The sequence below is a fragment of the Salvelinus alpinus genome, chromosome 15, assembly GCF_045679555.1.
Source record: "Salvelinus alpinus chromosome 15, SLU_Salpinus.1, whole genome shotgun sequence".
Taxonomy (NCBI): Eukaryota; Metazoa; Chordata; class Actinopteri; order Salmoniformes; family Salmonidae; genus Salvelinus; species Salvelinus alpinus.
Window position 1 is genome coordinate 10,650,553 of NC_092100.1, and position 27,958 is coordinate 10,678,510.

The 27,958-nt window shown below is 41.4% G+C and overlaps 1 protein-coding gene across 1 annotated transcript; it reads left to right on the forward strand.

The window, feature by feature from the left end:
- The first annotated feature begins 418 nt into the window (after window positions 1-418).
- On the forward strand, window positions 419-27,492 carry gipc3 (GIPC PDZ domain containing family, member 3). The gene is made up of 6 exons (XM_071342486.1): window positions 419-733; window positions 3,405-3,590; window positions 9,708-9,888; window positions 20,249-20,358; window positions 23,431-23,512; window positions 25,660-27,492. The coding sequence occupies exons 1-6, from the start codon at window positions 443-445 to the stop codon at window positions 25,809-25,811; spliced, it is 1,002 nt and encodes a 333-aa protein (XP_071198587.1). The 5' UTR covers window positions 419-442; the 3' UTR covers window positions 25,812-27,492.
- Window positions 27,493-27,958: the final 466 nt, after the last annotated feature.

Consider the following 27,958-nt stretch of genomic DNA (forward strand, 5'->3'; position numbering starts at 1 on the left):
TCAGTACAGAGTGTCTCCTTACCACTAACATCGGGACATTGTCTGTCTACCGACTCCAGGTGACACATGATATCATGGATATGGTCAGAGTTTTTAGCCCCTACCACAAACGTACCATTCTTTTGGGGTCATGTGTGAGTCCCTTTACCTAGTGCCCAGACAGACGCTAATGGTGTTATATGAGGTCTTTATAAAGGCAGCTTAACTGGTGTGATATGTTTGTTGTTCTCCCTATCTGCTCTCGGTCTCCGGTGTCACACATACGATGCCCCGCATCTGGGTGTTGGGTTTCCACCTGGCCGAGCAGGCCTCCTTTGGCTGCCGTTACCTGGCTACTCCCATCACTAATTCAGCAGCACCTAGGGTCCCAACTCTCTCTCTGGCCAGCTAGGGCAGCATACACCAGGACTCACGGAGGACCACCAACCCAGAGCTGAGGCCGATGCAGAACGGAGAAGAGATGAGCCCGCTAGCGCAGGACAGCAACAAGGCCGGAGGGCCGGCTTCAGAGGAAGAGGAGAAGAGCCAGACACATGGGGGTGTGGAGCCCTCAGCTCCGCCGCTGCCCCCCTCAGACCCACCTCCGCCTGGGCCGCCTGAGTACCCAAGGCCCAGGCTCGTCTTTCACACCCAGTTGGCCCATGGCAGCCCTACAGGCCGCATCCATGGCTTCACCAATGTCAAGGAGTTGTATGCCAAGATCGCTGAGGTGTTTCATATCTCTCCCTCGGAGGTACGGTAGGCTAGGGTGTTCTTTGTTCATTTCTGCTGACTGGTTAGGCCATTACATATGATCATTTGGATGTTTTTCTTTTAGGTCATGCTGACAGTTTGAATTATTATGCAATGTATAAATAGTCTCCTTGTTTGGTTAAGGTTGATTGACTATTTTTGTCTCAAATTAGACCTGTTTCCATGATGTACTACACAATAATTTGCTCAGGATTATGTTCATAGTTTGAAGGACTTTGATCATTTTGACTTTTGATTAACTGTCACAGGTGAAATACAAATAGTCAGTTTTAAAATAATTGATTAAACATTTGCAGAACATTCCAGAGCCGAATTCTGAGTGACAGGTGCAAAGTTTCTCAAAATTAGTAGTTACTGAGTTGTCTTTATGGTAACTAATGAATGCTTTTAACGTCGAACATCTCCAATGTGAGGATGGCCTTCTAGTAATGTCGTAAAAGCAGCTGGAAGAACATATAAAATGTCCTTGAGCGAAATCTACTGATCTGGCCTAATGAACAACCTTTTAGTGGGTCACGGCCATCCATAAAGCAACCTGTTGCTGTCTCAATGCCATGACAGATGACAGAAAGATATGGATGATCGAAGGTAGGTCAGGATAATTATATAATATAGTTTCAAGAACACACTTGATACTATAATACTGTAATACCGAAGGTTCCTTTTTTTTACTGTAATACCGAAGGTTCCTTTTTTTACTGTAATACCGAAGGTTCCTTTTTTTTACTGTAATACCGAAGGTTCCTTTTTTTTACTGTAATACCGAAGGTTCCTTTTTTTACTGTAATACCGAAGGTTCCTTTTTTTTACTGTAATACCGAAGGTTCCTTTTTTTTACTGTAATACCGAAGGTTCCTTTTTTTTACTGTAATACCGAAGGTTTATTAGTGGGAGTACACTGAAATGTTCATAAATGTCTTAATTTGTGCCCTTGTATTTTGCTCAGTGCTCTTGAATGCGAAACACATTCCAGTAAAAAGGACAAATAAAAGAAGTGAACAGTAGAAGAGCACAATCATATTCTGATCATATTCTGATCATATTCTAATCATATTCTGATTGTATTCTAATCATATTCGGATCATATTCTAATCATATTCTGATTCTATTCTAATCATATTCTGATCATATTCTGATCATATTCTAATCATATTCCGATCATATTCCGATCATATTCTGATTCTATTCTAATCATATTATGATCATATTCGGATCATTTACTGATTTTATTTCTAATCATATTCTATTCATATTCTTATTATATTTCTGATCATATTCCAATCATTTTCTAGGCGTTTGGACAGGACAGTCTATGTGCTCATAGGCATAAAAAAAGTAAGGTCAGCAAGCTGGCAGCATTTCACATCACAACCTGCAATAAAGCTGTTGTCTCACTTTCCACACAGGATTATTTATGCCTGTCCTTGAACTAGTGTCAACGACACCCAGCAAGGCTGAGACAAGAATTTATACCACAGGAGGTTGGCGGGGTCATAATTGGGGAGGACAAGCTCGTGGTAATGGCTGGAGCGGAATCAGTGGAACGGTATCAAATACATCAATCACATGGTTTGATGCCATTCCATTTGCTCCATTCCAGCCATTATTATGATCCGTCCTCCCCTCAGCAGCCTCCACTGGTATAGGTAACAAATGCGGAACTGAGAGGGAGTAAAAAAAGCAGGGGTGGCAAATCCAGAAGGATCCAGGAAGTGATTGCATGCTTATATTTCTGTCCCCAAAACTACCATTAAACTAACAAGATTGAAAACTATGATTAGTTGACCACTAGGTGAATCCAATGGGTTAGTGCTGGGCTGGAGAAAAGCCTGCACTGAGCCACTGTGGATATCCAGGATCAGGATTGTCCTGTCCAGATAAGATCACAAAATGGCCACGTGAAGGGCAGGGGCCTTGGTGAATCTATGTTGCAACACTGCCCTCTGCTGTTGGGATTGAGTAGTATGACATGGGAGTCAGGAGACGTTTGTGAGTCATGTTAAAGGTTGAGTGTAGTGTAGGGCACAGTGTTACGGAAAAGTTTCAATATTACCAGAAGGGGATGAATGGGCCACCCATCAGAGCAGGTTTCTTCCTTCTAGAAAGTTTTTGTGCCAAAGTTCCTCTGCTTCTGCTTTTGCTTGCTATTTGGGGTCTAGGCCAGGTCACTGGCGACTTAGTGACAACTGCTGATGTAAAAAGGGGTTTATAAATACATGTGATTGATTGATTGATTGTTTGACCAGAAAACGAAAATCTGTGTTCTTATTGGGCAAGTTCAGTTAATAACATTTCACTCTGTTAAAAAACCTTTTCTCCCGACTGAACACGACCCTGTCATCTCCTTTGATGTTGACGAGCCTTCTTAAATTCCATACAGATCTTTAGATGTCATTACATTTTGCGGAGCTACAGTACTCTCCATTTAGAGGAATGTAGGCATATTTACTGAATTAAGATAAAAGCCATATCCATTCTTTCACACCACTTCAGGTTGTTCCATATTGCTGTGACTTAACAAGTTAAGGAGGAAGACAGATAAAAATTTTAATGGTTCTTCTTTTGAATGGGATGACAATCATTCATGTTCCAAACTACCCTCATGTATTTCCTGCTGACCGTTGCTCCTCTCTCTCTTCTCTGTGGGCTAGATCCTTTTCTGCACTCTGAACTCCCACAAGGTGGATATGCAGAAGCTGTTAGGTGGTCAGATCGGCCTGGAGGACTTCATCTTCGCCCACGTCAGGGGCGAGACCAAAGAGGTGGAGGTCACCAAGACGGAGGACGCCCTCGGGCTGACCATCACTGACAACGGAGCAGGGTACGCTTTCATTAAGGTAATAGCCAGACGTAAAGTAAGTAAACCTTATCCGAGTCAGAACGTTCCATAGACGTTAAAGCCAGAGGTTAAAGGTCAGAGTAAAAGGCCAGGTTTTAAGTGAAGAGAGAGGTCATGTTCCCCTGCTCAGACTTTGCATGTATCAACCAATGGTTGCGTGCCATGTCATCGTCTGTGCAGTCTGGCACCAGATTGCTATAACATGATGTGGTTAGCTGATATTTAAAATACCTATCCAGGTAGTTCTGACATGAGTCAGCAATGCCTGGGCAGAGAAACGCGCCCTGAAACATACTGTGAAACCGGATTACAGAGTGCCATATTTTAGTAGAGGGAAATACAATACGATGTGGCTGCGCTTCCATGACACTCTGTTACCTTTCCCTTCCTCCAAACTATGGTAACATTTGTCACAAAGCAGACTCAAGGCTGACTTTGAGGTGAACTGTATTTTAGCCTACATGATAAAGGCCTATCTGTCCCACACAGTGTGTTTTTGGAGCAAAACAATGCATTTTAACCACAAAATAACAACAAAAAACAGTCAAATAGTTTTGCTTCCCCACCTGACTGAAGCTTCGCTGTAACATTTTCCCGACTTATGCCTAAGCAATAAAGCCCGAGAGAGTGTGGTATAGGGCCAATACACCACAGCTATGGGTTGTTCTTATGCACGACGCAACGCAGAGTGCCTGTATACAGTCCTTAGCCGTGGTATATTGGCCATATACCACAAACCCCCCGAGGTGCCTTATTGCGTAATTAGAAGAGTATGAAGGAAAAGGAAACCGCACACTGCTCTTGATAGTATCACCGATATTTAATAAGCTTACGTATCGGCCACACGGCCTTCGTCAGAGCTTTTGGGATTTTTTGAAAGTTGCACCCTTATGTAGACCTGGTTCCACCCACATCCGTTCTACACATCGAAGGGGGTTGGAGGCAAAGGAAAATAAATAAGTGCTACCAAATATAACAATGTGCATTTCATAAATATTACAAAAGTGTATAAATAAGGCGTATTGAACACTTCTGTATAATCTCAATGAGGACATAGCAAGTTCATTAGTCATTGGGTACATCATATGAAAAACGTCAGAATAATCTACAAGAGACACACATTTCATGTTCCAATTCACAGCATAACATACAAAGGCATTTCATCATTAAGTCCTTTTGGAAACAATGTCTGGAGGGTGAAAATCCAAAAACATTCTCTTTTACTCAGAGTATTATTAATATCACCTCCCCTGTCTGATATCACTTAACTTCTAGTTGCACACAATCCCGGATCCGGGAGCACCCTCATCAGTAGAAAAGCTGATTAGCATAGCGCCACAAGTAAATACTAGCATCTAAATATCATGAAATCACAAGTCCAAGACACCAGATGAAAGATACACATCTTGTGAATCCAGCCATCATTTCTGATTTTTAAAATGTTTTACAGGGAAGACACAATATGTATTTCTATTAGCTAACCACGATAGCAAAAGACACAACTTTTTTTTCTCCACCATTTTTTTTACTGCATAGGTAGTTATCACAAATTCGACCAAATAAAGATATAAATAGTCACTAACCAAGAAACAACTTCATCAGATGACAGTCTTATAACATATTTATTGTATAGCATATGTTTTGTTCGAAAAATGTGCATATTTCAGGTATAAATCATAGTTTTACATTGCAGCCACCATCACAACTCTCACCAAAGCAACTAGAATAACTACAGAGAGCAACGTGAATTATCTAAATACTCATCATAAAACATTTATGAAAAATACACAGTGTACAGCAAATGAAATACAAAGATCTTGTGAATCCAGCCAATATTTCAGATTCTTTAAGTGTTTTAAAGCGAAAACACAATATAGCATTATATTAGCTTAGCACAATAGCCTACCACACAGCCTCATTCATTCAACATAACGTTAGCGATAGCAAATAAACCAGCAAAAGATATTCATTTTTTCACTAACCTTCTCAAACTTCTTCAGATGACAGTCCTATAACATCATATTACACAATACATATAGAGTTTGTTCGAAAATGTGCATATTTAGCGGCACAAATCGTGGTTATACAATGTGAATAGTAGCCAAACTTCAAACAAAATGTCGGGAGAAATCTTGGGAGAGGCACCTAATCTAATCAACAACTAATCATAAACTTGACTAAAAAATACAGGTTGGACAGCAAATTAAAGATACATTAGTTCTTAATGCAACCACTGTGTTAGATTTTTAAAATGAACGTTACTACGACATACAGCGTGCGTTACAGCGAGACCGTGCCGAAATTAATGGCGGAATTATAGTTTAACATTTTTCAACAGAAATACGAATTAACAGCATAAATAGTTCTTACTATTTGATGAGCTTCCATCAGAATCTTGTGCAAGTTGTCCTTTGTCCAGAATCATCGTTGCTCGGTAGTAGATTGTCGTCTTCAACTTAGGAATTAGCAGCAAACATTAGCTATGTGGCCCAGACGTGTCCAACTCTTCATAACGCAGCACAAAGAAAATTCCGAAAATCGCAATATACTGATATAAACTGATATAACTCGGTTTAAAATAACTACATTATGATGTTTTTAACACCTATATCGAATAAAATCAGAGCCGGATATATCTAAGGCCTATAACGAGAGCTTTTCAGAATGCCATCCTGAGGTCTGTCTTGCGCCATGACGAACGTTGAAAAGAGTGCATCCCCCGTTCCAAGAGCCTTTATACGGCCTCAGATCTACCTAGCAACCCCATTCCAATTCTCACTGCTTACTGACATCTAGGGGAAATCGTATGCAGTGCATGTCGACTCATAGATTACATGCAAATTAATAAACTGACCCTGGAAAAGAGTGCCCGATTTCAGATTTCTCACTTCCTGACAGGAAGTTTGCTGCAACTTGAGTTCTGTTTTATTCACAGATATAATTCAAACTGTTTTAGAAACTAGAGAGTGTTTTCTATCCAATAGTAATAATAATATGCATATTGTACGAGCAAGAATTGAGTACGAGGCAGTTTAATTTGGGAACGAATTTTTACATAGTGAAAACAGCGCCCCCCTATTGAGAAAAGGTTTAAACAGGTGAGACTACCCTGTAGTACTAGACTGATATTTGGTCCAACCTTGGATGATACAGTAAAGTACATTACCAAATATCTTTAATAATGTGTGATTCAGTACATATTCAGTGGTGGAAGAGACCCTCTGGAGTTGCTGCAGTGTGTCTGGGGCTGCTGTGTTTTCTAATAATCTTGGACAGTCAAGTCTTTGTTGTCATAAAATGCTCATGTTTGACTGTTCCATATGATATTTAAGCATGTGTTTTCGCAAAACACTGATTCGGGCCTAGTAACACATCAAGGAACTGGCACCCATTTTAAGCCCAAAAGCAAATTCTGTCCTATGGTTAACAACTCCTCGATTAATACCTATTGTAGGTTAGTCGAACAAGAAGCCATGTCAGTATATACAAGACAAACAAAACATATTCAGAAGAATCTCACGAGAACAGAAGAACTGGCACTCAAAGAATTAATGAAAGATTCATCTTTGGTTATAAAACCTGCAGACAAGGGTGGTGCTGTGGTTGTTTTAGACTATGACAAATATAAAGAAGAAATTCAGAGACAACTCAGCAATGAACGTTTCTATAGAAAACTGAGTGTTGATCCCACACAGGTGTTCCAAAGGGATATTTGCTCTAATTTGGAGCAATCCCTATTAAACAACCTTATCTCAAAACCTGAATATGAATATCTTTGTTGCAAATGTGCCATACGTCCATGCTTATACATTTTACCGAAATTACACAAACCTAAAACAAACAAACAAACAAACCTAAACAAGGCAACTATCCAGGCAGACCAGTGGTTGCAGGAATAGGCTCAATGCTAGAGCCATTGTCAAACTTTGTAGACTCTTTTATTAAATCTCATGTGCAATCATTGCCATCATATGTAAAGGACTCTATAGACTTCATAAACAAGATCTCACCAATAACGGGTTTAAAAGAAGACTGTATTTTGGTCACATTAGATGTCGAGAGTCTTTATACCAGCATTCCCCATGTGGGGGGGCTGGCAGCACTAGCACACTATTTGGGAGACAGAGATACTAATGAATATCCACCAACAAACTTCATTCTAGAGTTGGCTGAATATGTTTTGACGTACAACTATTTCAGGTTTGATGATGAATACTATCTCCAAACGAATGGAACATCGATGGGCTCTACATTTGCTCCGAGCTATGCCAACCTTTATATGGGTCTTTTTGAAGAACGTTTTGTTAATAATGAAAACGTGAATCCATTTTTGAATAAAGTCCTTAAGTGGTATCGATATATTGATGACATTTTTTGTATATGGGTAGGAACTGAAGAAGAACTGTCAGATTTTATGGCACTACTCAATGACATTGACCCCAATCTCAAATTCACTATTGAACGTGACACTAAACGTGTTCATTATCTCGATATGTGGATTGAGAAATCAAATGGAACCTTGTTTACAAGTCTATATAGAAAAGAAACGGACAGAAATACTCTATTACAGGGTGACAGCTTCCACCCTGAGCCATTAAAAAGAGGACTTCCAAGAAGCCAATTTTTTAGACTGCGCCGTATATGCCACTCCACAGATGATTATCTAGAAAAAGCAGCGGAGATGCGCATGAGGTTTCTAAAAAGAGGCTATTCGTCACAATGTGTGGATGAAGCTCATAACTTGGCATTGGAAAAAACACGAGATGAACTGCTACAAAAAAGACCCGCTAAAGCTACAGAACACTCCGTAATGTTCACAACTACATATACTTTGAATTCGCGAAAAGTGGGAGAGGTGGTCAAGAAACACTGGCATATTTTATCATCGGACCCAGCTTTGCCGGCTGAATTTAAATATCCACCACGTATTGTGTATAGGAGAGGTCGCAATTTACCCGATAAATTGGTTCATGCCAACTGCCAGCCACTTAAGAAAATTAGCCAAGCACTTTTACGCCCTCTACCAAATGGTAGCTATAAATGCAGAGGATGCGCACAGTGCAACAATATGATGAAGTGTCAATATTTCTGTCACCCACACACAGGAAAAAGGTTCCAAATAAATGACATTATTACGTGTTCCACCACCCATGTTATTTACATTATTAAATGTCCATGTGGGCTCTGTTATGTCGGTAAAACCACCCGCTCTCTCAAACAGAGAATTAGTGAACATAAAAGTTCAATCAGGAGAAACGACAGGGATTATCCAGTCGCTGTACATTTCAATGACATGAAGCATGACATTTCCACCTTTAGATTTTGTGGCATAGAGAAAGTTAAGATATCAGACAGGGGAGGTGATATTAATAATACTGAGTAAAAGAGAATGTTTTTGGATTTTCACCCTCCAGACATTGTTTCCAAAAGGACTTAATGATGAAATGCCTTTGTATGTTATGCTGTGAATTGGAACATGAAATGTGTGTCTCTTGTAGATTATTCTGACGTTTTTCATATGATGTACCCAATGACTAATGAACTTGCTATGTCCTCATTGAGATTATACAGAAGTGTTCAATACGCCTTATTTATACACTTTTGTAATATTTATGAAATGCACATTGTTATATTTGGTAGCACTTATTTATTTTCCTTTGCCTCCAACCCCCTTCGATGTGTAGAACGGATGTGGGTGGAGCCAGGTCTACATAAGGGTGCAACTTTCAAAAAATCCCAAAAGCTCTGACGAAGGCCGTGTGGCCGATACGTAAGCTTATTAAATATCGGTGATACTATCAAGAGCAGTGTGCGGTTTCCTTTTCCTTCATCTTGTTCAATTGATGCCATGCACCTGCAAATAAGATTGCTCAGATGTGCGAGTGCCTTTTTGTATTTGTAATTAGAAGAGTAAAAATAAATATTTTGTCAAACCCGTGGTATACGGTCTGATATACCCCGGCTTTCAGCCAATCAGCATTCAGGGTTCGAACCACTCAGGTTATAAGGACGAAAATGTAGTAGTGTAGCCTAGATACTTAGCAAGATGTCAACAATTAATAGGATGAGGTAGATGGACTACATCCTACCCAAACCCTGTCTGTTTCTTCTGCAGAGGATAAAGGAAGATAGCACCATTGACCAGCTCAAGACTGTATGCGTGGGCGATCACATTGAGGCCATCAATGACCAGAGCATTGTCGGGTGTCGGCACTATGAAGTAGCTAAGATGCTAAAGGAGCAACCAAGGGGAACACCCTTCACACTACGTTTGGTGGGGCCCAAGAAAGCCTTTGGTGAGTAACTAATTCATAGGATGTTGTTGAGATAACAATTTAATCCGAGGCAATACTCATTCATTGATTATTTGAAGGATCTTTTATGATTTTGAAGCTTTTGGGGGGAGGGGTAGATCAGTTTTAATATTGCGGATAGATTATAGCTACCATCAATGTACTTGTCTGCATCATTTCCAATCCCCCATATATTTTTGGGGTAAATATATACAGTACCAGTCAAAAGTTTGGACACACCTACTCATTCAATGGTTTATTTTTTACTATTTTCTACATTGTAGAATAATAGAGACGACATCAAAACTATGAAATAACACATATGGAATCATGTAGTAACCAAAGAATTGTTAAACACATACTCATATATTTTATATTTGAGATTCTTCAAAGTAGTCACCTTGATGACAGCTTTGCACACTCTTGGCATTCTCTCAACCAGCTTCACCTGGAATGCTTTTCAAACAGTCTTAAAGGAGTTCCTACACATGCTGAGCACTTGTTGGCTGCTTTTACTTCACTCTGCGGTCCAACTCATCCCAAACCATCTCAATTGGGTTGAGGTTGGGTGATTGTGGAGGCCAGGTCATCTGATGCAGTACTCCATCACTATCCTTCTTGGTCAAATAGCCCTTACATAGCCTGGAGGTGTGTCTAGTTATTGTCCTGTTGAAAAACAAATGATAGTTCCACTAAGCTCAAACCAGATGGGATGGCTTATCATTGCAGAATGCTTTGGTTGCCATGCAGGTTAAGTGTGCCTTGAATTCTAAATAAATCACAGACAGTGTCACCAGCAAAGCACCCCCACACCATCACACCTCCTCCTCCGTGCTTCATGGTACCTACTCTGCGCCTCAAAGACACAGCGGTTGGAACCAAAAATCATCAGACCAAAGGACAGATTTCCACCGGTCTAATGTCCATTGCTCGTGTTTCATGGTCCAAGCAAGTCTCTTCTTCTTTTTGGTGTCCTTTAGTAGTGGTTTCTTTGCAGGAATTCGACCATGAAGGCCTGAATCACACAGTCTTCTCTGAACAGTTGATGTTGAGATGTGTCTGTTACTTGAACTCTAATTAGCTGGTTGATAATATGCTAAATGGCATATTATTACTAGTAGTTCCGGTTTCATTTGTTTTTAATGAACAGCTGCAGTACAGTTTATGCATTTTCTGAATATGGAGGGATAAGTATTGCAAACACATCTTGAAACCACAGCATGAAGATAAAACGTTTTCTGACTCTGGAGCTGTAACCTCTAATTCAGGGCTCTCCAACACCGTTCCGGGAGCGCTACCATCCTGTAGGTTTTCACTCCAACCCTGTTCCTGGAGAGCTACCATCCTGTAGGTTTTCACTCCAACCCTGTTCTTGGAGAGCTACCATCCTGTAGGTTTTCACTCCAACCCTGTTCCTGGAGAGCTACCATCCTGTAGGTTTTCACTCCAACCCTGTTCCTGGGGAGCTACCATCCTGTAGGTTTTCACTCCAACCCTGTTGCTGGAGAGCTACCATCCTGTAGGTTTTCACTCCAACACTGTTCCTGGAGAGCTACCATCCTGTAGAGTTTCTCTCCAACCCTGTTCTTGGAGAGCTACCTTCCTGTAGGATTTCACTCCAACCCTGTTCTTGGAGAGCTACCATCCTGTAGAGTTTCTCTCCAACCCTACTCTAGCACACCTGATTCTAATAATTAGCTGGTTGATAAACTGAATAAGGTTAGTTACAACTGGGGTAAGAGCGGAAACCTACAGAAGGGTAGTTTTCTAGAAGCAGAAGCTGCCAGCACCCTCCCCTGGTCAGAAAACAGATTTACAATCTCTCTGACATTCACCCTAGACCTGCTATCAGGAGGTGATGAACACTGAACTAAAATGTACCCCTGGGAGCTTGAAAACACATACTTCACTTTTTAACAAGATTTACTGGTAAAGGAGTCAATGGGCAAACGGTTTCATACTAATTCACAGGGGAAATGCCTTGGGGTGGTCTGGAGCCAACACTTGATTGCAGTAAATGACCACTCCTTATCAACATCTGTTCAGAGAGGGGAAAAAAACCCTGACGCTATGTTATGACTTCCTGTGAACAATCAGTAACACTCAATTACTCTGTCGGAGTAAACACATCACATATCAAAGATAAAAATAGTTATTAAACATAATTACTGTGAGGTAAACATGAACTTGTTGTAGCGGGCAACTGTATTTATTTGTATGCCCATTGCTAAAATGCTGTGAGAAGTATGAATAGTAATACTGCATTTAGTCCTGAAATTAAAATGTTGGGATACATTTAGAGTGTTGGAGAGTGTACAGTGCATTCGGAAAGTATTCAGACCCTTTGACTTATTTTTTAACATTTTTACATTATATTTAACCTTTATTTAACTAGGAAAGTCAGTTAAGAACAAATTCTTATTTACAATGACGGCCTAGCGAAAGGCAAAAGGCCTCCTAAATACAATATAAATATAGGACGAAACACACATCACAACAAGAGAGACAACACAATACTACATAAAGAGAGACCTAAGACAACATAGCAAGGCAGCAACACATGACAAAAACATGGTAGCAACACGACATGGCAGCAGCACAACATGGTAGCAGCACAAAACATGGTAGAAACATTATTGGGCACAGACAACAGCACAAAGGGCAAGAATGTAGAGACAACAATACATCACGCGAAGCTGCCACAACTGTCAGTAAGTGTCCATGATTGAGTCTTTGAATGAATGAAGAGATAAAACTGTACAGTTTGAGTGTTTTTTGCAGATCGTTACAGTCGTTAGCTGCAGCGAACTGAAAAGAGGAGTGACCCAGGGATGTGTCTGCTTTGGGGACCTTTAATAGAATGTGACTGGCAGAACTGTTGTTGTATTTGGAGGATGAGGGCTGCAGTAGGTATCTCAGATAGGGGGTAGTGAGGCCTAAGAGGGTTTTATAAATAAGCATCAACCAGTGGGTCTTGCGACAGGTATACAGAGATGACCAGTTTACAGAGAAGTATAGAGTGCAGTGATGTGTCCTGTAAGGAGCATTGGTGGCAAATCTGATGGCCGAATGGTAAAGAACATCTAGCCACTCGAGAGCACCCTCACCTGCCGATCTATAAATTATGTCTCCGTAATCTAGCATGGGTAGGATGGTTATCTGAATCAGGGTTAGTTTGGCAGCTGGGGTGAAAGAGGAGCGATTACGATGAAGGAAACCAAGTCTAGATGTAAACTTAGCCTGCAGCTTTGATATGTGCTGAGAGAAGGACAGTGTACCGTCTAGCCATACTCCCAAGTACTTGTATGAGGTGACTACCTCGAGCTCTAAACCCTCAGAGGTAGTAATCACACCGGTGGGGAGAGGGGCATTCTTCTTACCATACCACATGACCTATGTTTCGTGAGGTGTTCAGAACAAGGTTAAGGGTAAAAAAAGCTTGTTGGACACTAAGAAAGCTTAGTTGTAGAGCGTTTTACTCAAAATCCGGGGAAGGGCCCCCTGAGTATAAGACTGTACCATCTGTATATAAATGGATGAAAGAGCTTCCTACTGCCTGAGCTATGTTGTTGATGTAAATTGAGAAGAGTGTGGGGCCTAGGAGCAGATGGCTAAGCAGATGTTTTGACTTTATGCACTGCACTCTTTGAGAGAGGTAGTTAGCAAACCAGACCAAAGGTCCCTCAGAGACACCAATACTCCTTAGCCGGCCCACCATAATGGAATGGTCTACCGTAGCAAATGCTTTGGCCAAGTCAATAAAAATAGCAGCACAACATTGATTAGAATCAAGGGCAATGATGACATAATTTAGGACCTTTAAGGTTGCAGTGACACATACGTAACCTGAGCGGAAACCAGATTGCATTCCAGAGAGAATACTATAGTAATCAAGAAAGCCAGCCAGACAAGTTTTTCCAAGACTTTTGATAAACAGGGCAAAATAGAAATTGGCCTATAACAGTTAGGATCAGCTTGATCTCTCCCTTTAAATAAAAGATGCACCGTGGCTGCCTTCCAAGCAATGGGAACCACCTCAGAGAGGATTAAAAAGCCCCTATCATCGCCAAGCCAATCTCCGGTTAAAAAGGTAAAGGGCAGCAACCTTAAAGAAGAAAGGTTCTACACCATCTGACCCAGATGTTTTTTGGTGGTCAACTTTAAGGAGCTCCTTTAGCACCTCGGACTCAGTGACTGCCTGCAGGGAGAAACTTTGTAGCGGGGCAGGAGAAAAAGAGCATCGGGGATAGTCGCATTAGAAGGGTTGGGAGATTAAGAAATGTTGGACGGGTAAGGAGGCATGGCTGAGTCAAATAGGAATCCTCAAACTATGGCCCTAAAGGGTTTAACAAAGATAAACCAAAACAGTTCTAGTTCGAACCTAAAAAATATCTTGATAGTGACACCCTAAAGACTCTGTCAGGTGCGCTAGTCCAGTGTCACTTTGATTATGCCTGCACATCATGGTTCATCAGCAGCCCCAAACATCTAAAGAATAAGCTACAGACCAGCCAAAAAAACAACTATTTATCTTACAGGTACACTTGACAAAATGCACTTGATCAAATGACCCCATCATGGTTGATAAACGGTTAGGTTCTAAATAAACGGAATTAGAAACTCACGGACAACTAGTAAAGCTCAAACCAAGTTTATTCACCCACTGGGTCACACAGCTGTATAAGACAAAACACATTTACGCAAGCACTGGTATTTAAACCTTCCTCCTATGCTGAGTCTCCTCCTTACACATCTGGACAGCCAATACATCTCTGTTGCTAATGTAACGGATGTGAAATGGCTAACTAGTTAGCGGTGGTGCGCGCTAATAGCCTTTCAATCGGTGACGTCACTTGCTCTGAGACCTTGAAGTAGTGGTTCCCCGCGGCTTTTGTGGAGTGATGGGTAACGATGCTTCGTGGGTGACTGTTGTTTTTTAATTTTTTAAATTTATTTTTTAATTTTACCCCCTTTTCTCCCCAATTTTCGTGGTATCCAATCGCTAGTAATTACTATCTTGTCTCATCGCTACAACTCCCGTACGGGCTCGGGAGAGACGAAGGTCGAAAGCCATGCGTCCTCCGAAGCACAACCCAACCAAGCCGCACTGCTTCTTAACACAGCGCGCCTCCAACCCTGAAGCCAGCCGCACCAATGTGTCGGAGGAAACACCATGCACCCGCCCCCCTTGGTTAGTGCGCACTGCGCCCGGCCCGCCACAGGAGTCGCTGGAGCGCGATGAGACAAGGATATCCCTACCGGCCAAACCCTCCCTAACCCGGACGATGCTAGGCCAATTGTGCGTCGCCCCACGGACCTCCCGGTCGTGGCCGGCTGAGACAGAGCCTGGGCGCGAACCCAGAGACTCTGGTGGCACAGCTAGTGCTGCGATGCAGTGCCTTAGACCACTGCGCCACCCGGGAGGCCGGGTGACTGTTGTTGATGTGTGCAGAGGGTCCCTGGTTCGTGCGAGGGGACGGACTAAAGTTAAACTGTTACACTAAGCAGGAAGTTAAGTGATATGGGTAATAAACTGTTCCTTCATGTGACCTGACCTGACCCCCATTCCTCACAAATCCCCAGCTATCCACCCTTATCAGTGAACGCACCCATTTGATTGCCTTTTTCTTACTTAGTAACATTCCAAGCTCCTGGCTCATATCCAACCTTAATTGACCCCACTACAGTTGAAGTCGGAAGTTTACATACACTTAGGTTGGAGTCATTAAAACTCGTTTTTCAACCAGTCCACAAATTTCTTGTTAACAAACTATAGTTTTGGCAAGTCGGTTAGGACATCCACTTTGTGCATTACACAAGTAATTTTTCCAACAATTGTTTACAGACAGATTATTTCACTGTATCACAATTCCAGTGGGTCAGAAGTTTACATACACTAAATTGACTGTGCCTTTAAACAGCTTGAAAGTTCCAGAAAATTATATGGCTTTAGAAGCTTCTGATAGGCTAATTGACATCATCTGAGTCAATTGGAGGTGTACCTGTGTATGTATTTCAAGGCCTACCTTCAAACTCAGTGCCTCTTTGCTTGACATCATGGGAAAATCAAAAGAAATCAGCCAAGACCTCAGAAAAAACTGTAGACCTCCACAAGTCTGGTTCATCCTTGGGAGCAATTTCCAAACGCCTGAAGGTACCACGTTCATCTGTAAAAACAATAGTACACAAGTATAAACACAATGGGACCACGCAGCCGTCATACCGCTCAGGAAGGAGACGCCTTCTGTCTCCTAGAGATGAACGTACTTTGGTGCAAAAAGTGCAAATCAATCCCAGAACAACAGCAAATGACCTTGTGAAGATGCTGGAGGAAATAGGTACAAAAGTATCTATATCCACAGTAAAACGAGTCCTATATCGACATAACCTGAAAGACCGCTCAGCAAGGAAGAAGCCACTGCTCCAAAACCGCCATTAAAAAGCCAGACTACGGTTTGCAACTGCACATTGGGACAAAGATCGTACTTTTTGGAGAAATGTGGCCAAACAGTTTCTGTAATATAACAGTAACCATCGTTATATTTGGATGAAAAAGGGGGACGCTTGCAAGCTGAAGAACACCATCCCAACTGTGAAGCACGGGGGTGGCAGCATCATGTTGTGGGGGTGCTTTGCTGCAGGAGGGACTGGTGCACTTCACAAAATAGATGGCATCATGAGAGATGGAAATTATGTGGATATATTGAAGCAACATCTCAAGACATCAGTCAGAAAGTTAAAGCTTGGTCGCAAATGGGTCTTCCTAATGGACAATGACCCCAAGCATACTTCCAAAGTTGTGGCAAAATGGCTTAAGGACAACCAAGTAAAGGTAGGTGGCAGCATCATGAAGTGGCCATCACAAAGCCCTGATCTCAATCCTATAGAAAATTTGTGGGCAGAACTGAAAAGTGTGTACGAGCAAGGAGGCCTACAAACCTGACTCAGTTACGCCAGCTCTGTCAGACGGAATGGGCCAAAATTCACCCAACTTATTGTGGGATGCTTGTAGAAGGCTATCCTGAACGTTTGACCCAAGTTAAACAATTTAAAGACCATGCTACCAAATACTAATTGAGTGTATGTAAACTTCTGACCCACTGGGAATGTGATGAAAGAAATAAAAGCTGAAATAAATCATTCTCTCTACTATTATTCTGCCATTTCACATTCTTAAAATAACGTGTTGATCCTAATTGACCGAAGACAGGGAATCTTTACTAGGATTAAATGTCAGGAATTGTGAAAAACTGAGTTTAAATGTATTTGGCTAAGGTGTATGTAAACTTCCGACTTCAACTGTACATTCCTCCTACAGATGACCATTAACTTCTGGTGTAGCAAGTATTTCAAATTACAACCCAACAACTGAAACCAGACTGTGGTCCTTCTTCTCTGCATAGGATACCTAATGTCACACCCTGATCTGTTTCACCCGTCTTTGTGCTTGTCTCCACCCCCATCCAGGTGTCGCCCATCTCCCCCCCATTATCCCCAGTGCATTTATACCTGTGTTCGCTGCCAGTTTGTCTTGTCTCGTCAAGCTTACCAGCGTGTTTTTCCCGTGCTCCTGTTTTTCCTAGTCTCTGTTTTCTAGCCCTCGTTGTTCTGACCTTTTCTGCCTGCCCTGACATTAAGCCCGCCTGCTTGACCATTCAGCCTGCCCTGACTTCGAGCCTGCCTGCCGCACTGTACCTTTCGGACTCTGACCTAGTTAATGAACTTCTGCCTGTCCTCGACCTGCCTATTGCCTGTCCCTTGTATTTGAATAAATATCAGAGACTCAAACCATCTGCCTCCTGTGTCTGCATCTGGGTCTCACCCTGTGTCGTTATAACCTAGTATCTAACAATATGTTCTGACAGATTGTAAACTCTCTGCATTCCCCTCTCTACCCCAGTAACATGAATAAGGATATTTCAAGTTTAGAACCCATCAAAACTAAGCAATCATGGATCCATGCACATCATATGAGGCTGCCAGTTACATTTTTTTCCACTGTCTGTGGCAGTAAATGAGAGCTGTTAATAATTGAAGAGCCTTTGCTTACCATTATAACATCGGCTAAATGGATGGTTGACTATGATGGATTATGTTTCATGCTTTATTACACTGCTGAGTGCACTCAGAACACCTCAGAGGACACATGAACGTAATCTGGTCATTTGTTGATTGATATGGAAAACAGTGATGTGCGGTGAGGTCGGTAGGCCAGAGGTAAACCGTGACTGGAAAATATATGAAAATTCTTGTCAAAGATATGGATAAACTCTCTTAGACTGATATAGCCCGTTAGCTAACTTGTGAACAGTATGCTACCTGGATAACTAAGTGTGGAATAGACTTTAAAGCTAACAATTTGTGGTCAGCTGACATGACTTATCAAAAAGTCAGTCCGTGTCCACCTTTGCCATAGTCCCTCTCACTCCACCATGTTGTATACAGATCTGGACAAAAACAATTGTCTGCCTTGTTTTGCTGACCGGAATCATAACAGACAGGATGTGTGCGTCTTGTTTTGATGACCAGAGTCATAACAGACAGGAAGGAGCAAAACAGGAAAGTCTGATTCATTTCATATTACCCACAGCATTTCTCATAGAATCAGAGCAATCGTTCACCACCCTCAACACATGGACATCCTCACAGGTTACGCTGATCAGGGCGTTGGCGTTGTCATGTCAACTGGATCTCAGCTGGGAGAGATTTGTGGGATATTTTTCTGCTCATGAGAATTGTTGCGTGTACAGTTGAAGTCGGAAGTTTACATTTACTTAGGTTGGAGTCATTAAAACTCGTTTTTCAACCAGTCCACAAATTTCTTGTTAACAAACTATAGTTTTGGCAAGTCAATTAGGACATCCACCTTGTGCATGACACAAGTAATTTTTCCAACAATTGTTTACAGACAGATTATTTCACTTATAATTCACTGCATCACAATTCCAGTGGGTCAGAAGTTTACATGCAGTAAGTTGACTGTGCCTTTAAACAGCTTGGAAAATTCCAGAAAATGATGTCACGGCTTTAGAAGCTTCTGATAGGCTAATTGACATCATCTGAGTCAATTGGAGGTGTACCTGTGGATGTATTTCAAGGCCTACCTTCAAACTCAGTGCCTCTTTGCTTGACATCATGGGAAAATCAAAAGACGTCAGCCAAGACCTCAGAAAACAAATTGTAGACCTCCACAAGTCTGGTTCATCCTTGGGAGCAATTTCCAAATGCCTGGAGGTACCACATTCATCTGTACAAACAATAGTACGCAAGTATAAACACCATGGGACCATGCAGCCGTCATACCGCTCAGGAAGGAGACGCATTCTGTCTCCTAGAGATGAACGTACTTTGGTGCAAAAAGTGCGAATCAATACCAGAACAACAGCAAAGGACCCTGTGAAGATGCTGGAGGAAACAGGTACAAAAGTATCTATATCCACAGTAAAACGAGTCCTATATCGACATAACCTGAAAGGCCGCTCAGCAAGGAGGAAGCCACTGCTCCAAAACTGCCCCAAAGAAAGCATGGGGACAAAGATTGTACTTTTTGGAATAATGTCCTCTGGTCTGATGAAACAAAAATAGAACTGTTTGGCCATAATGACCATTGTTATGTTTGGAGGAAAAAGGGGGAGGCTTGCAAGCCGAAGAACACCATCCCAACAGTGAAGCATGGGGGTGGCAACATCATGTTGTGGGGGTGCTTTGCTGCAGGAGGGAATGGTGCACTTCACAAAATAGATGGCATCATGAGAGATGGAAATTATGTGGATATATTGAAGCAACATCTCAAGACATCAGTCAGGAAGTTAAAGCTTGTTTGCAAATGGGTCTTCCAAATGGACAATGACCCCAAGCATACTTCCAAAGTTGTGGCAAAATGGCTTAAGGACAACCAAGTCAAGGTATTGGAGTGGCCATCACAAAGCCCTGACCTCAATCGTATAGAAAATTTGTGCGAGCAAGGAGGCCTACAAACCTGAATGAGTTACACCAGCTCTGTCAGGAGGAATGGGTCAAAATTCACCCAACTTATTGTGGGAAGCTTGTGGAAGGCTATCAGAAATGTTTGACCCAAGTTAAACAATTTAAAGGCAATGCTACCAAATACTAATTGAGTGTATGTAAACTTCTGACCCACTGGGAATGTGATGAAAGAAATAAAAGCTGAAATAAATCATTCTCTGTACTATTATTCTGACATTTCACATTCTTAAAATAACGTGTTGATCCTAACTGACCTAAGACAGGGAATTTTTACTAGGATTAAATTCCAGGAATTGTGAAGAACTGAGTTTACTTACGACTAAAACTTTGTGTGTGTGCGTGTGTGTGCGTGTGTGTGCGTTTGTGCATGTGTCAGATATGATCGGCATGAGGACCAGGGCACCCAAGTCGAGCGAGGGTAAGATGGTGAATGGGAAGGAGACCCTGCGTCTGCGCTCCAAGGGGTCAGCTACAGTCCAGGAAGTGGTGAGTTTCAATTCACACGTTCCACTGGCCAATGACCTTCTCTATGACCGACTGGCCACCCAGAGCAGCTTACACACGTACGCATGCAGACATTCACGAACACACACACACACACACACACACACACACACACACACACACACACACACACACACACACACACACACACATGTATGTGTTCAGCACTACATGCTCACACGGGTGGGGGGGGGGGGCACAAACACACATATCCACACACACACACACACACACACACACACACACACACACACACACACACACACACACACACACACACACAGAGTCAACTCCCACACCCTGGTGGTGATCTCAATCTGTCGTTGACCACCCGTGCTTCGCATGAATTCTGATCACAACAGTTTGGGCACACACACACACACGTCTTTAAAAAAAAGTTTGTATTTATTTAACTAGGCAAGTCAGTTAAGAACAAATTCTTATTTACAATGACAGCCTACACCAGCCAAACCCGGACGACGCTGGGCCAATTGTACACCGTCCTATGGGACTCCTAATCACAGCCGGTTGTGATACAGCCTGGATTCGAACCAGGGTGTCTGTAGTGACGCCTTTAGCACTGAGATGCAGTGTCTTAGACCGCTGCACCACTCGGGAGCCCTACTTGTGTGCGTGGATGTGTGTGTTTGTGGATGTGTGTGTGTGTGTGTGTGTGTGTGTGTGTGTGTGTGTGTGTGTGTGTGTGTGTGTGTGTGTGTGTGTGTGCGCGGGTGTGGATATGTGTGTTTGTGCCCCCCCCCACCGGTGTGAGTATGTAGTGCTGAACACATACATGGGGGCCAACCCACAATCTCTTTGTTGACCCCACTATCAGTTAATGTTCTAGATTGTTTACAGAACACAGCCAACAAGCTGTCAGGGTCAGTGGAGGCTGATGAACCAAAACAAGTCAAGGCTTGTCCAGAGTTAGAATATTGCTGGACATAAAACAGCCTAATACGTTTTCTGTACAGTATATGGTCAAATCACTGACACCACATACTATTCACAGACTATACACAATATATAATAGGGGTACGGAAAATGTATCTATTCAACACAAAATACTAAACACATCCCAACCTGTTATGATGGTATACCGAGACTTTTCATTTACCAGCCATGGTTCTGTAGCAGTGGAGGCTCCTCGGAGGAGGAAGGGGAGGACCATCTTTCTCAGTGAATTTCATAAAATTATAAATAGTAAAACATTAAAGTTATCCTTTGTAAATAAAACTGTACTAAATATATTCACGTCATCAAAAATGTATTAAAACACTGTCGAGTAGAGTAGGCCAGAAGGCTAAACTGAAAAACCTAACCTCTAACTAATAAAAAGATGTGGGAGCCGCAAAAGTTCTTCTGTGCAAGGGTGTTTATTTACATAGTGAATCCGGAAGAAAAACAACAGTACTGCCATCAAAAGTATACATTATGGGGACAGCTGAAAACAATGCTGCCCCATCAACAGCTCAATCCAAAATGGTCCATCATGCATTATATTCATTGTACCTTTGCAATCCATTTCTCATAATACAATACAACAATATAACACATTTATAATTGTATTTATTTATTTAACCTTTATTTAACCAGGTAGGCAAATTGAGAAAATCCCATCCCTACTGACATGGTGTCTTCCAATATGCCCACTGTTTCGCGATGCAGGTCTACAGTAGCCTCAGCAGCACTCTGTAGGGTAGCACCATGGTGTAGCCAGAGGACAGCTAGTTTCCGTCCTCCTCTGGGTTCATTGACTTCAATATAAAACCTAGGAGGCTCATGGTTCTCATCCCCTTCCATAGACTTACGCAGTAATTATGACAACTTCCAGAGGACGTCCTCCAACCTATCAGAGCTCTTGCAGCATGAACTGACATGTTGTCCACCCGATCAAAGGATCAGAGAATGAATCTAGTTCTGAAAGCATAAGCTACAGCTAGCTAGCACTGCAGTGCATAAAATGTGTTGAGTAGTTGACTCAAAGAGAAAGACAATAGTTTAACAGTTTTGAACAAAGTAATTTATTCCAAATTTAAGGTGAAGCAAGAGAGATTTAATTTGTTGCCACCGGGGCCCACCAGTGTAACTGCTAAACTGCTTGCTGCTGACTGTACACTGTACTGCACAATTGTAACGGGTTTACTAACACGTTAGTTCTAGTAGCTATGTTAACTATAACTGACAAATGATGAAGGCTGTGTGTAGCGGTTAGCAGTTATGATATGAAGGTTTGGTCACAGACAGCTAATGTGTTGTGCACTGAAGTCCACAAGTGAAGGGAGAAGGTGAGAGAGAGAGAACGTAGATAGATGCGAGAAGGAATTATATATATACAACGAGCTGTTTGTATGTGTCTGGTATAAAAGTGAACTGTTTTTGCGTGTGATCGGGGGTGTATTCATTGTGCCGATTCTGTTAAAATGTTTCTTAAACGGAAGCAAAATTAACAAAACGGGGATAAACATACCTGAATTTGTCCAATAGAAAGTTGTTTGCATCTGTTGGACTAATGATTGCACCCTTGATTAGCTAGATGCAGGCAAGCATGTGCAACGCTGTATTGAATGTGTTACTGTCTGTCACCTTGATCACTCAAAATTCTCTCGACCTGTGCACCTACGTTGTAAACTTTCATTCATAGGCTAGGTTGTAGCATCATTATGGGTTACAGGGAACATTTGAGTATCATGTATTAGCCTAAACCTATCGATATTACATTGAACTGGGTGAATGGAATATGAATGACAGTCATCCAATATGCTGTAATAGAAAAAATGTCATAATTTTTATTTTATTTTTATCATCCTCCCTCATCTTAAATGGCACCAACCACCACTGGTCTGTAGTACACTTATGACAGTACATATATACCGAACACGTATGTACTGGTGGGCGACATACCTTTGACTTTTTTACAGGCAGAGGCCTGGCATGCGATTGTAGTGACTGTCTAGTGTCGGTATGCCAGTAATAATCTTGTAACTGTAGCATGGTGTACTGCCGTACCCTTAAAATGCAGTTACCTAAACACACTTGCCTTCTCCCCACCAGCCGAATGAGTTTGAGGAGAGAGCCACCAAGAAAGTGGATGATCTACTGGAGAGCTACATGGGTATTCGAGACCTTGACTTAGGTAAGATGGCTGCTCATCTGAGACCTCCAGTTAGGTAAGATGGCTGCTCACCTTTTTAAGAAAACAGAATTAGCTATAACCTTATAAGCCATTGAACCTCTTGATTCAGGTTAGGGTTAAGGTTGGTCAAAATGGCCAAAGCAAAGGTCTAGGGTCAGATTTGGGTTTTCGATTCTATTTGTGAACTATACATACGTAGGATCTTAATTTGATCACTCTTTATTTTTGCTAAGAATTTTCCTGCAGCGCAGGACATGCAGATGAGCTTTGTGATTTACATAAATTCACTGAAAACCCACACTAGCACACGATTATATGAACAATATTGCACTTTTCATGTAGCCTACTTTAAATGTTGAAATCCTGTTTTTGATGTGACAATATAAATAAAATTAAGATTCTACATCTGTACGATGAAGTCTACAATTGCAATGGGAAAAACTCACCACAGTTGAAAGGAGACGGTTTTAGGCACATCCAACTTTCTCCAGCACAGATGCTGGAGAAAAATTTGAGCCGCTAAGCAACTAAAGGGACAATCTCCGCTCACTATTTACTACTCCCACAAGATATTGTCATAAATACTGTAACAGCAGCAATAATAATAATACATTGAATTTATAACGCACTTTTCAATGAAAAACTATCTCAAAGTGCTTTAAAATAAATAAAAACAAGAGTAGACAGAGGACACAACTAGACAGGGACACAGACAAATTACACAGCTGATTCTACAACTAGACAGGGACAATGAGACAAATTACACAGCTGACTCTACAACCAGACAGGGACACTGACATGAAGAACACAGCTGACTCTACAACTACACAAGGACACTGGCACAAGGAACACAGCCGACTCAACAACTAGACAGGGACACTGACACAAAGAACACAGCTGACTCTACAACTAGACAGGGACACTGACACAAAGAACACAGCTGACTCTACAACTAGACAGGGACACTGACACAAAGAACACAGCTGACTTGAAAAACTAGACAAGGACACTGACACAAAGAACACAGCTGACTCTACAACTAGACAGGCAGGGACACTGGTACAAAGAACACAGCTGACTTGAGAAACTAGACAGGGACACTGACACAAAGAACACAGCTGACTCTACAACTAGACAGGGACACTGACACAAAGAACACAGCTGACTACAACTAGACAGGCAGGGACACTGGTACAAAGGACACAGCTGACTTGAGAAACTAGACAGGGACACTGACACAAAGAACACAGCTGACTTGAGAAACTAGACAGGGACACTGACATGAAGAACACAGTTTTAAAGGAGCCCAGAGTCTGTGGTGCCTTCAGGTGGTCCGGGAGTGCGTTCCTGAGGCGGAGGGTTGGTCGAGTAGAAAGCCAGATCCCCCGCTCTGTCCTGGGGACATTGAAGAGCAGGTTATCACTCAATCCTAGGTTGCAGGTTGCTGATAAAAAATCCTTCATACCAAACACATCTGTTGGAGAGTCAGACATTATACAGAGTAACCCAACATCTTAAAGGTTGCATACCAGAGACATGAGTTAGCTGTTTTCCATGAGCGCCAAGTAAAAAATACCTATTACCTTTAGATCCTAATCTATATATAGATGTTGCAGTGCTTTTTGGTGTTTTGATACTTTTCCCTAGGAGCCTTTCTTCTTCTTGGCAGTAAGATATATCAGAGGGAATTGGAGGACTCTTAAGTCTGGAAAGAGAAGAGCTCGCCTCTAATAATAAACCAGTAAATATTTGCCAGGCTTTTATGAAACACTCAGTTGAATAATTTGTCATTAAATATAAACATTTTTTTCTATTTGACTTCCAGTACAGTTGTACGGAAGATAGTGGCTAGCGAGCGACGTAAACAGAACGCTATTGGCAACTGACATAATAACATGACGTGCCGTGAAACATCAACAAATCCAAGGAAAAGCACCGTGTAAGATCAATCAACATAGTTAGGCCTATATATCGAACCTTGATTTCAGGCTTTCTCATATTCGTTCAGAAATAGACTCATTTAAATAGATGAGTGAATAAGACTTGAAAGTGAAGCAACACAAGACTAGGCCTATATCTAATAACTGTGTGAAACCAAATAGAGATGAATTACTATTTTCCATTCATGTGGGAACACTCTCTTGCAGCGACCACCATCGTGGAGGCCGGAAAAGACAAGATGAACCCAGATGACTTTGCTGAGGCTATGGATTCAGTGTTGGGGGACTTTGCCTTCCCAGATGTCTTCTTGTTTGATGTGTGGGGTGCCATTGGAGATGTGAAGGATGACAGAATGTAGAGGTGTCAGTCAGTTATTACTGTTTTCATGTCTTTCAAACATTTCTATTTTACAATAGTCATCTCAATGGCCGTATTAGATGGTTAACGCAGGCCTACTCAGCCATTCTTCCCCAAACAATTTTCTATGTATTTCTATTACTTTGGTATGAAACAAGTTCCTCCCGAATACGTTAAGTTTAGAATGACATTTCATAAGTGGGTTACGTAATCTTTGTGGTGGGCATTGTGTTGATTTGTGTTCTTGGATACTGCTCAGGGCTCACCATACTAGAGGGAAATATCCATGTTATGTCATTAATGTGTACAAAACCCAATCACTGTTGTCCATGGGCACATGCATGTGAACATACTGTATATTTATACAGACAATAGAGGAAGTTATCGGCCATCCATCTCTGAAACCAGGAAGTGAGTTAAGAGCTTGTTTGTTCCAGATACAGAGGGACCAGGATACGATCAGAGATCAAAGAGTTGACCCTTGGGTGGCACCATTAGTGCGGCGTTTCATATTTCACCAGCATGGTTGAGAAACCACCATGGCGGCCATTTTGAATCAAAGCATTCCCCATACATTAGTTATGCAATAGTGAACTGATTGATTTAGCCTTCTTAACAAAGAAGGCTGGAGTGTTAAATTGGGTATTTGGCCAAGACATCAAGGTGCATCCTTATACAATATGTATATGCATCGTCATTTCAAATACCCAGAGTGATGAGAGTTCAGTATAATGCCTCACTTTGAGAACTGCTCCCCCATTACACAGTATCCCCACCAGTGTTGTCATTCATTTCATCCAAATGGATGATTGCCCTGTACAGACTCACCCAGCAACAGGTAACTTAGAAGTCAGTAGAGTGATCTTCTTGACATCTGAGAAATAACCTTTTTTTTTTTTCTTTCAGAAATGACCCTTGGAAAGATGTCTAAAATTGATACTGATATGCTAGAATTCCCTAAAGTTGTTCTACGGCCATACCAAGCATTACAATGTCCTCTTATAGGAAACACAACCCATAAGTTTCCTACGGTGAAGGAATTGAGTCAACATATTTCAAATACAAAGGGTACTCTGACTCACAACCAGGAAATTAGTTGTGCAGACCTTAGAATACAAGCATTTCGCTACATTCGCAATAACATCTGCTAACCATGTGTATGTGACCAATAAAAGGTGATTTATGATTTGAAATTGGAAAAACATGATTTCAAGATGAATGGTGAAGAAAGTTAGAAAAACATGTTTGAAACTTCCTGTTTAATTGCAGAGTATTTTTCCATGATTCGATCTTGTTTGCCTGAAAAAGGAGTCTTTGTATGTTATCTATCATGTACTCACATGTTTTGTTCTCAAAGGCTTTTCATTTCAAGTATTCATAATGCAGGATTTTCTTCATCAAATACGACTTTTATATTATGACTCAGTGTTGTTTTAGAAACAGAATGTAAATAAGAGTTATTTGAATTGTCAAATATGTGTGAAAAGTTCAGAAATAAATACGTTTTGAATCATAAATGTATAAAAACAAATGACATGTAATCTTGACTTGACCAGAAGATCAGCATAATGTTGTGTGGTAGACTTTATGCTGATGTTGATATATCACTCTATGGAGACCTGAAAATATAAGGCATATTTCATGTGTGTTGTTACAATTAGTAATAAAAATGTTATAACTCATTCTCAAGTTCAAATGTTCTTGTGTGCTTCCTAGAGCAACTACAGTATCAATAACAGTTTATACTATGGTTTTTTTTTTTTTAGATAATTATTCTTAGGAAGTACCTTTGCCCAAAAACACCAACTTAAAAGTCAAATTTAGTCAAACTTCAAGTAAAAAAATAATAGATCAGTGCGGTGTTTGAATCAAAGGGTAATACAAAACAAACCACAAACAAAGCTCACTTTTAGTTGAACCTTAGAGGTTTTATTTCCCCTGGGAGAAAATACATACCAACTGCCACCGACTGTATACATTTTACATCTGCATTGCACATGCTCAGACACTACACCTGTGTCATCATGGCATACATCAAACCCCACACAGCCAGACATTACATTGTTTCATCGGTTTTCCTTCAAAAAAAGAAGAAGACACATTATACACATACATAGTGAACTAACATGCAGCATGACATGTAATTCT

Coding starts and splice junctions, on each gene's coding strand:
- gipc3 (XM_071342486.1), top strand. CDS start 443: ATGCAGAACGGAGAAGAGATGAGCCCGCTAGCGCAGGACAGCAACAAG. Junction 734..3,404: donor TTCATATCTCTCCCTCGGAG/GTACGGTAGGCT, acceptor TCTGTGGGCTAG/ATCCTTTTCTGCACTCTGAA. Junction 9,889..20,248: donor GGGGCCCAAGAAAGCCTTTG/GTGAGTAACTAA, acceptor TGCATGTGTCAG/ATATGATCGGCATGAGGACC.